Source organism: Myxocyprinus asiaticus, chromosome 39 (assembly GCF_019703515.2).
Source record: "Myxocyprinus asiaticus isolate MX2 ecotype Aquarium Trade chromosome 39, UBuf_Myxa_2, whole genome shotgun sequence".
NCBI classification, from domain to species: domain Eukaryota; kingdom Metazoa; phylum Chordata; class Actinopteri; order Cypriniformes; family Catostomidae; genus Myxocyprinus; species Myxocyprinus asiaticus.
In genome coordinates, this window is record NC_059382.1 from 30,704,255 (window position 1) to 30,715,743 (window position 11,489).

Genomic DNA, 11,489 nt, shown 5'->3' on the forward strand with positions numbered 1-11,489 from the left:
TAGAATTTTCGGACAACTCTTTCATATGTCAGGTTTTAGAGGGTTTATTTCCCTGTAAAATGTTGGGTTTAACTTTTACCAAGACAATTTCAAAAAAAGCCTAATAATATCTTATAGTGTGCACCAAATCACAACATTTCCATCCACAATTCATGTCATTTTAACTATATGGTCTTCAGTAATTTTTACACATTTATAAAGTGGGGATTATGTTTTGAGCATACCAATAAACTTGACTTAGTGCATCACTCCTTTCTCTCCTTGTGGAACATGATCGACTCACATGCCGAACTGAACGAGTGACGTGACCCCTCTCGTTCAGTCGGTCAGCAGATCCTCATTCACGACCGGGATGACTGAGTGAGTCATTAATTTCGTTTGTGCACAAGCTTACCAGTACTGTACATTCAGTTCGCTCATGAACGAGACGTCTCATCCTTTTCAGACTCAAATGACCCAGTCAACTGGTTCAGTAAAGGGCCGTATTTGTTCAGCGGGTCTAACCGATGATCAGCTGCTTCACAGCCTGCACTCGAATGCTATTGGCTCATGCTATAATCAGTCTTTACAGGCATGAAAAGCCACCAAAGCAGTCACCCGCTTCAAAACATAGCTCATTGGCTTAGAAAGGGAAAGACGACAGTGAACGAGAAATATCAGTCAGTGTATGGAGGTGAACAAGAACAATTCGTCACTTAAAAGATTTGTTCAAAAAGACCGATTCGTTCACGAATGAAACATCACTACAGTTCAGCTTGTGCATGTGCAACTGAAGTGCAGGTATATATGCATTTCATTAGAGAATAAAGTTGATTCTATGATTGACCTAGAATCAGTTATAATCTTCTTTATTTGAGCTCTTATTGCATGATCTATATTTGAGTAAATTAACATAATTAAGTAGAGTCAACATTTAAAAAGCAAAACTGAGTTAATTCAAAGTCTTTTTAGCAACTATGCAGCCATCTTTGGAACGCTCCCGGGCAGCTATTTTCTGTGTAAACAAGCGGCATGACAGTGCGGCTCCTATCTACATGAATGGGGAAAGACCGAAATCTGCAAAATTTTGACTTTCAAAAAAAAAGTCAACCATTTAAAATACATTTGTGTATTATTACACACTTCCCATCATTTGTCTCGCTTCCACAGAGATTGCTTGTTTCCCCCCGTCTTCATCTCCTCGCCATCAGAATGTCAGCACGCTTTTTATCAATGGAAAGCATTTGGCATGCGGCTGGGAATAATGTCTCGCTTCCGTCTCCCGATCCCTGCAGTAATGGCATTGTCAGTGCTTCGCAGATGTGGATCTGTATGCGGGAGCTGCCAGCACACAGCTATGACTCATGTTGGCAGACGCCGCTTTTCGCAACCGTGAATGTGAGAGAATGCTCACATGGCTGCGGCCTGCTGTCACCGGTTTAGACTAACACACATTTCCCATTGAAGAGGTGCACATATCCACGTGCAGAGCCTGGAACAGGGCCTGTACAATTTAAGTGTAGCAGGATTTTGGGTTGATTTTCACAGAAATGGTGAAGAACTGGGTCACATTTCATCATGAAAATAACAAAAAATAAAAATTTATTATTTTCCATAAGGAAAATGAAGCCTATTTTTAGAACCATAAAGATTTTTGCATTTTGCATTGCTTTTTAAAATGCTTAAGCACAATTCCTCCAATTATAATTTTAGTAATGATGCAAAAACTTAATATATATTACGTTTAGATGCTATATACTACATTATTACATTTTTTTGTGCTGAATTTACTGTATTTGTTGATTATATTGTTGTGCTGAATTTATTTGTTGATTGTCTTTATATATATCGATCAGCCACAACATTAAAACCAAATGCCTAATATTGTGTAGGTCCCTCTCGTGCCTCCAAAACAGTGCCAACCTGCATCTCAGAATAGCATTCTGAGATTATATTCTTCTCACCACAATTGTAGAGCGGTTATCTGAGTTACAGTAGACTTTGTCTGTTCAAATCAGTCTAGCCATTCTCTGTTGACCTCTTTCATCAACAAGACATGTCCATCTGCAGAACTGCCGCTCACTGGAAGTTTTTTGTTTTTGGCACCATTCAGAGTAAATTCTAGAGACTGTTGTGCGTGAAAATCCCAGAAGATCAGCAGTTACAGAAATACTCAAACCAGCCCATCTGGCACAAACAATCATCCATGCGATTATCTAATCAGCCATTCATGTGGCTGCAGTGCATAAAATCATGCAGATATGGGTCAGGATCTTCAGTTAATGTTCACATCAATCATCAGAATGGGGGAAAAAATGTGATACTCATTGAATTGGACCGTGGCATGATTGTTGGTGCCCGATGGGCTGGTTTGAGTATTAAAAAATACAACAAAAATACATCCGTTGAGCGGCAGTTCTGTGGACGGAAATGCCTTGTTGATGAGAAAGGTCAGCAGAGAATGGCCAGGCTGGTTCGAACTGACATAGTCTACGGGAACTCAGATAACCACTCTGTACAACTGTGGTGAGAAGAATATCATCTCAGAATGTTATTCTGAGATGCGGGTTGCCGCTGTTTGGCGGCATATATGTATGTACTGTGTCTGGATCGGATGATTTTCTTTAATGTATTACAGTAACAAGAATACGATTTTTTCGCATTACGGTAATGAGAATTTGGGGAGAAATCTTAATGGTCCTAAAATAATACAATTTTCTTCATGCTAAATATTATTTATTCTGATTTTGGGGCAAAATATTTTTTGCACATTTCTTCATATTCTTGGTATAGTGGGGTTTTGTAACAGGAACCGAATGTGGACTGAGTGCCAAATGCCCTTTTTTTTTTTGTTTTTTTTGTTTCGGGTTTTTAGATGACAGAGGTCCTGCAGGTCCAGACCCCACCTGTTCCTCCTGGTCCCTGTCAGCCACCCAGGGTGGTGGGCAAACCCAAAGCGAGAGAGGTGCAGTTACGCTGGAGTAAGCTTTACCTCTGTGCATTCACTCTTGAGCATTTAGATATTTGTATGTTCTATGTTTTTCTGGATAACACGTTGTATTGTTTTTACTAGCTGTACACAAAAACAAACACACAGCATGACCAGTGCAGTCCATTTCATAAACAAATTACTCTGAAGCCCAAAGTGCTCGAGTACTAAATGCGTGCAGACAGATTTTTTTCTAACCGCGAGTACTATGAATGTGCAGAATGTGCGTGCACCAGGAATTATTTGCATTAATTAGTGGGTCCACAAAGTGGCATCACTCACAGTTGAGCCATTGCAGTTACAAAGAATCGCTAGATGAAATCGCCGCTAAACATGAGGAAACTAATTGTAAACAACAACAGATGCACACTCCATGAACGTGTGTGAGGAGGTCAGGGGATACCTGCGTTTGTATTTCTCAAGTCTGAAGGAATATAAAGATATCTTTATGGGTCTAAACTCCTGAAGGGATATAGTCCAGTATCTCATAGCAGTCATAGTGCGCAAGTGCCCACCGCCTATGTATGCGCACACAATCAAATGAAGTATATTTTGAAAGGATAGCGTTCGACTGACGCTAAGCGTTCGCATCAAAACCAAAGTATAATTTGGGCTTTATGAGTAAGTTCTTTAATCGGTCAAACTCGCAAGTTTTTTTTTGAATTGCTTGCTAAATCCATCAAAGCAGTTACTGAATTTACATCTGACTCACTTATTGAATAGATGCTTTTGACAATGTGTAGTTACAGATACACATTCACAGTTTTGGTATACGCATTCACATCCAAACTCATTCAGTTGTTGTAGTTTGGTCAAATTATTTGGATATTTACTTGGGTAATTATTCAGTTATTAAACTCCCCCAATGCAAAAAATGTATGGTATTTCAAAGCCAGCTGGTTGGAAGATTATTTGTTTAAAGGCCAAAATATACTCTTCGTAAGTACATGATTGCAATGTTTCTAGATGATTGACTTGTGCGTTGTTGCATTCCAAAATGTGTCAGACTGCTATTCCGAACACAGCACAATCACGCGTTGCATTCTCAATGTTGCCACAAGGGGCGTTATAGCGACATAAGTGTGAACTGTCTGCTTCTACGGTGAGTCAATTACTGTAATGGCAGAGCAACAGTTAAAAGAAATGTTGCTGAGCAAGTAAGTTAAAGTCAATATTATTTTAGCAACTTACCTGAATAAAAACTTTTGAGGGGAACTCAATCGCCCCTTCGAATACTGTGGTTTGTTACTGCCACAGTAATGCAAGAGTGCATGTTAAGTGTGTTCAACCGGACCGCGCGTTGGTAAAGAGTCGGCCAAGTGGTCACTTCTATGTGCGAGTATTTGCGTATTGTTCTGGCCTAAGAGAAAACAAAACATGGATCTGAACTGATTCTCTTTTTGCACCTGTTAGCGCCCCCTCTGGTGGACGGAGGTAGTGTGGTATCTTCGTACAGCATGGAAATGTTTGCTCCCCAGGCGGAGGAGGGCAGGGAGGTGTACCAGGGCTCAGAACTGGACTGCACGGTGGGCAGTTTACTGCCCGGCAGGACCTACAGCTTTCGGCTCCGAGCCGCCAACAAAGCTGGGGTGAGCGGATAGCTAAAAATCTGACACGACACTTTATTCGCTTATAAAGTGTTTATTATTTTATTAATTAGCTTGCAAGTTGTTTTAAATTTCGATGTGTGTGATAAACAGTTTGGGCCATTTTCGGAGCACTCAGATGTCACAACAGGTCCAGGGGCGCCTGAGGTATGTCGGCCCCCTCATGTCAACTGCAAATCACCGACGTGTGCTGTGGTCAGCTGGGAGGTAAGACTATATCCCGTTTCTTCTTAAACAATGCAAAGTATTGCTTTTGTATCAAACAGACTCTTGTGTAATGTCAGTGCTCTTAAGTAGCTTTGAGGAGTTTAATTTCTTTTAGTGAGTCAGTTCATTGGGACCAAATCAAAACCCTATTCAACTGTGTTCGTTTGAGTCATCGCTCAGAATTATTCCCAGAAGTCGCTTTGTAACATTTTCTTTTTTTGTAATGAAATGTTTAGTTAAATACTGCTGCATATCATGCTTTTTTATATAATATTATGTTTCTATTAAAATTCTATGTTGTAATTATATTAATTAGGATATATTTCAATATCAGAAATTTACTTTTCTATAAAGGTGTAAAAATTGTCCCCTGGATTTGATTTTCTGGGGCATTTTTAATGTTTATGAGGGAATTTTTCTAAACATATAAACAAATGATCTTATTCATATACTTCAGTTTAATCAATTAATTTACATATGTTCTCAATCTAAATAATTAGACTTGGAAATGTATATTTCCTCCTATCCATAAAATTTAATCAACACCCAATTCATATTTTATGTTATAATTTGTATAACTAAGAATATAATTTTAAGAACTAGATCAGAAACACACATTTAAAATCTAATTTGTTAATATGCTGGATTAATACTGCTCTTTTCTTGTACTGTATGTAGTATTAAAATAATAACGATGATAAGTTTAGCGTTAGGTACACTGGCGGCCAAAAGTTTAGAATAATGTACAGATTTTGCTGTTTCGGAAGGAAATTGGTACTTTAATTCACCAAAGTGGCATTCAGCTGATCACAAAGTATAGTCAGGACATTACTGATGTAAACAGCATCATCACTATTTGAAATAAGTCATTTTTGATCAAATCTAGACAGGCCCCATTTCCAGCAGCCATTAGTCCAACACCTTATCCTTGAGTAATCATGCTAAATTGATCATTTGGTACTAGAAAATCACTTGCCATTATATCAAACACAGCTGAAAGATATTTGGTTTGTTAAATGAAGCTTAACATTGTCTTTGTGTTTGTTTTGGAGTTGCCACGGTATGCAATAGACTGGCATGTCTTAAGGTTAATATTAGGTCAAAAATGGCAAAAGAGAAACAGCTTTCTCTAGAAACTCATCAGTTAGTCACTGTTTTGAGGAATGAAGGCTATACAATGCTTGAAATTGGCCAAAAGAAACCTGAAGATTTCATACAAAGGTGTACACTACAGTCTTCAAAGACAAAGGACAACTGACTCTAACAAGGACAGAAAGAGATGTGGAAGGCCAGATGTACAACTAAACAAGAGGATAAGTACATCAGAGTCTCTAGTTTGAGAAATAGATGCCTCACATGTCCTCAGCTGACAGCTTCATTGAATTCTACCCGCTCAACATCAGTTTCATGTACAACAGTAAAGAGAAGACTCAGGGGTGCAGGCCTTATGGGAAGAATTGCAAAGAAAAAGCCACTTTTGAAACAGAAAAACAAAAAGAAAAGGTTAGAGTGGGCAAAGAAACACAGACATTGGTCTACAGATAATTGGAAAAGAGTGTTATGGATCTTAACCCCATTGAGCTTTTGTGGGATCAGCTAGACTGTAAGGTGCATGAGAAGTGCCCGACAAGACAGCCACATCTATGGCAAGTGCTACAGGAAGTGTGGGGTGAAATGTCACCTGAGTATCTGGACAAACTGACAGCTAGAATGCCAAGAATCTGCAAAGCTGTCATTGCTGAATGTGGAGGATTTTTTTATGAGAACTCTTTGTAGTTAAAGTAGTTTATTTTTTCAGATTGTAATAGTAATGTTTCACGTTATTAATGTCCTGACTATACATTGTGATCAGTTGAATGCCACTTTGGTGAATAAAAGTACCAGTTTCTTTAATTATTCCAATCTTTTGGCTGACAGTGTATATGTAGTGTTTTATTTGTTTGTTTATTTTTTGGTCAAAGCAATAAGCTTTTAGTTTTAAATAGCAATAATGTTATTAATAGTTCAATAATATAATATCATATATACAGTAGTTATGAAGTTAATATAAATATACATTTTATATAATAATATTGAACAGTTCTACACCTAAGTACTACTATTCATTAGCCTAACTGTATGATTTGTAGCAACTTGACTAACTCGACATTAATATAGACTTCAGCTATTCAAATCAATGCAGACATTTCAAGATTCAAAATGTGTGATCACGGGTGTGACTTTCAACACAGCTCATCCAATCAGATTTTAGAGTCAGAACTATCTATATAGGTTGATTTTTAATTCCTTTGCTTTGTCACATCCATACAGGTTCCTCACTGTAACGGTGCAGCTGTGTCAGAGTATCGTCTGGAGTGGGGGGCAGCAGAGGGCAGTATGCAGATCTGTTACACCGGTGCTGCTCTGTTCCATGAGTTAAGGGGTGTGCTGCCTGCCACCAGCTACTTCTGCCGGGTACAGGTGAGAAATTTTCAGTTTTAGCACAGAAAATTGCAGCAACTGAAAGTTTGTGTTGTCTAAAATGTGGTGTGTAAAATAAACAAGGAACTCCAGGCCTGATCTCTGATGATGCACCTGTGAGAGCCAATAATTCAGTCTAATGATTCATAAAAATAAGTGCCGATCTTTACGCCGTTGGCGCCACCCAGTGGTTGCTATAGAGGAGCACAGGTTTATGCATGTGCTTTAATATAGCCGCTTATTACTGTCACGAGGACAGATTAATTCATATTCCATTAAAATCCTTCAGTTGTTGAATTATTAATTAAAAAATTATGTTTAGGCACTGTCTTGATTTACTAATGTATAAAACAGTAATACATCAGTTTAGGCCTACATAAAGAATATGGGTTTTGTCAAAAAGCCCAAGTAGGTTCTTTGTGGTTACCAATCAACAACACATCTTTTAGCATTCTGGATTTTTAGGATGTCTCATTAAAATGTTTTTCACACTCAATATATATATATATACTTTTTTTTTTAATTGTCTACAAACAATTTCCAACAATGCATGTACTGTACACACATCATAGGACATTTATGTCATTTTTGTCATTTACTCAAAGTCATGAAAATTACCACCACAGTGTCATTTCAATTCTGCATTGTGTTTAATAGAATTATGTGATGTAAATTACATTTTAACATTTTTTTAAATAAAATGGCTTACTCTTGTCTTATATTTCATCTCAAGCATGCTCTTCACTAACACTTCTGTTGACTTTGTAAACAAGTACACTAACTTAAAAAAAAAAAAAGAGCCATATTGTTTTTGTGTGGTGAAAGTGATGTCACAAATCATTTTACAAACTGTAGTCACTCACTGCGAGAGTGTGTGTCTGTTTGTGTTTGTGTGTATATTGCTGCAGGCATTGAATGTTGCCGGTGTGGGGCCATTCAGCGACGCTGTGCTCTGTCAGACGCCCTGCTCTGTCCCTGCTGCAGTCAGCAGCGTCCATGCTCTCCGTGAGTCAGAGATGAGAGTGGAGGGCCGGGTCACAGAGAGTGCCGAGGAGGATGAGGAGGAGGAAGAAGAGGAGGAGGAGGAAGAAGAAGCCTCCCCTCTCCTCTACTCTCCCTCCACCTGCCTGGGGCTGCGCTGGGAGGCTGCCATGCGATCACGGAGCGGAGATTACGTCATATGTGATCGACCTGGGAGAGAGACAGCCCATCCTCACTGGACCCGTAACCAAATATATCATCCAGAACCTGCAGCCCGACACCACTTACAGGTAGTCAGATCAATCATAGCTATAGCTGCAGCTGATGTGCCTTCTTTAACCTCGTGCGACCCCGCGTACACATGCATGGACATTGTATTTTGGCCTCGCCTGATCTCAGTTCAGAAGACTCTGGGCTGTGAGTAAAGGGTTAAACTTTCGACAAACGGAGTCATGTGACAAAACAACATGGTGCCGATCAAAGCGGAGTTTGCCTTTGGGAGAAACGGCAACAAAACTACATCTACTAAGAAACCTAATTAAGTTGTGACATTGAAACCTGTGCCATGTATCACAAAAAACTGAACAAAGTCTGGATTCCAGGATTGGTTTTAGTTTGACAAAACTCACCAAATCCAGTCAGTCTTCATTAGGGTTAAGTGATATCAGACGCTCGTTACCAACTTTTTGTTTTGTTTGATCATAAATAGCTTATTTTGTAAATTTCTAAAATGAGCGCGTTGAAGTGCACTTTAAATTGGAGTGAGAGATAGTGGGGGGAGTGACTGTCACTTTACTCACAGCTGATTGGTCCAGAATCTGGAGGAGATCTCGGATCGGGAACATAACTTGCCCCGAAAGCCTATCCACTTTACTGGTACCTCGAGTTCAGAGTTCGCTTAAACTAAGTTTAAATTTATCTAGCTAGCTGCTTAATCCTGCTTTGTGACATAGGCCACTGTTTGAGTCTCTAGTTTCATCTGATATGCAATTTCTTAACTCCGAGTGATTTATCGCGAAACACAATGTACACTAATGTGTACTTTAGCATTATTTTTCCTTAGAAATCCTAAATTTACTGTGGATAATCACATTGAGAATCAATGGGTTCATCCAAAAGCTGAAAAATTTTGCTTTCAAGGGATTTATATGGAGATAGGATGAAAATAAGGTGCATTTCAAACTGTTCTGAGACAGCACATTGGAAGTTAAGTCATTCACTAAATAGGGAGGAAGGGAGCATCCTATAGCTTTCCTATGCTGCCAACTGCATTAACTCCTAAAATCTGACCAGAAAATCAGTTTCAAGCTGCAGATGATGTTTGCACCACTCAACATGGTTGGCAGACATGGGACAATGGTAATCAGTACATAGATTCCAAATTTATAATGGTACATTTTATGTTAACATGGTTGGCATTGATTGGATGGTGCTGGCCATTACTTGGATCAGAGTTAATTATGCTAATTTATGATTGGTCAGATGCTTCAGCACTGTCACTTGTTTGTTTGACAGTGCAAAGAGAGAACATTGAGATTTTGTTGCCAAAGAAGAAAAAACATTGTAACATAAAAGTCAAATCAAGACAATTTTTATTTGAATAGTTTTTTAATTTGTGCTTTTACCAATACACATTGTTCCAAAGCAGCCTTACAAAAAATCAGCTGTAATGTCTGTAATATCTCAAAAACATTAATAACTAACACTCCTGGAAACATAAACATTTGATAAAAAAAAAAAAAAAAAAAAAACTGACTTTCTATAGCTTGGTATTATTTAAAATGTCACCTTAGTCCTGCTGTTTTACATTTGCACACGCCTTTAACGACTTGAGAGACTTCAGAAGACATGACAACGTTTCGGGTAAGGTAACAGTGAGCAATGATGCTCCCTGGTTTTTTACAGTGCAGTCTGGGAATAGTGCCCTGACTATTGAATTTGGAGCTGATTGAGATGCATCCTCCATCACCCCCTTGAGTACTGAGATTTGTTACTGCCATAGTAGTGCAAGAATGCACGTTAAGCATGCATTACTTGCATAGTGTCCTTACAGGTCTTTTCAGGCATTGAGAGATGTTCTGTGGTTTAAAAAAACCTTTCCTATGTACAGCCTTCTTATTTTACACTGCATGCTTTCTATGCGGTGGCCAAGTATCCGCATCTGCCTTTTGCATAGAGTATGTTTTTGGCATTCAAGTGAGTCACCGTCTGTGTGCATTAATATTTATAGCATGACTGAAGGTTACGCTTTAAACCTAACTCTCAGTGAATGAAGTGTGCATGTTGGTTTTCAGGATAAGGATCCAGGCTCTGAACAGTCTGGGTGCAGGTCCCTTTAGTCACACCTTTAAACTGAAGACCAAGCCACTGCCACCCCTCCCTCCACGCCTGGAGTGCACCGCCTCCAGTCACCAGACCCTCAGGCTCAAGTGGGGTGACAGCCCGGGCAAGGCCCAACCCACCGATTCCTTACAGTACCATCTCCAGATGGAGGATAAAATTGGGAGGTTAGCAGCTAAATTTAGATTCTTTCTGTCTGTCTGTCTTTTTTCTTTTCTTTGCTCTTTCTTTCGCTCTCTTATTCTTGCACTTTTTACTTTCTCGCTTATGATCTTTTCACACTTTCACTCTATTCTTTTGCACCTACGCTCTTTCATGCTTTCTCGCTTTTGCACTTTATTACGCTCTTTCTTTCGCACTTACACTCTCTCTTTCATGCTTTGGCGCTTTCTTACACTTTTTTTCGCACTTACACTTTCTCTTCTTTTACTATTACGCTTTTTGCGCTTTCAATCTTTCACGCATTCTATCACATTTGTACGCTCTTTCTCTTTCGCACTTATGCACTTTCTTTCATACTTGTGCTATTTCATTCGCGCATTCACACTTTTTACGCTCTTCCTTATTTCGCACTTTCAATCTTTTGTGCTTTCTTTGAATCTTTTTGCCCTTTCACACTTACGCTTCGTTACACTTTCTTTTGAACTTACACTTTCTTACGCTCTTTCTTTCTCACTTATGCTTTCTTTAAAGCTTTTTATGCTCTTTTCTCACTTGTGCTCTTTCTTTCATGCATTCCTACACACTTTCTTTCGCGCATTCTTACACTCTTTTCTTCGCTCTTTCACGCTTTCTTTTACACTTTCTAACGCTCTTTCTTTCTTTTGCTCTTGCACACTCTTTTGCACACTCACTTTCGTGTTTTCTTTTGTGCTTTTTCTTTCTCATTTACGCTCTGTTGTTTCGCACTTGCGCTCTTTCTTTCA

General features: G+C 38.9%; 1 protein-coding gene across 1 annotated transcript in view; it reads left to right on the plus strand.

Annotated features, from left to right (window-relative positions):
* The window catches only part of LOC127430325 (fibronectin type-III domain-containing protein 3a-like), a 125,042-nt gene that overhangs the window by 103,415 nt on the left and 10,138 nt on the right, over positions 1-11,489 (plus strand). The window contains 7 exon segments of the mRNA XM_051680055.1: positions 2,855-2,960; positions 4,382-4,557; positions 4,669-4,782; positions 7,093-7,242; positions 8,151-8,390; positions 8,392-8,513; positions 10,518-10,730. Of these exon segments, the coding sequence (XP_051536015.1) occupies positions 2,855-2,960; positions 4,382-4,557; positions 4,669-4,782; positions 7,093-7,242; positions 8,151-8,390; positions 8,392-8,513; positions 10,518-10,730 (1,121 nt within the window).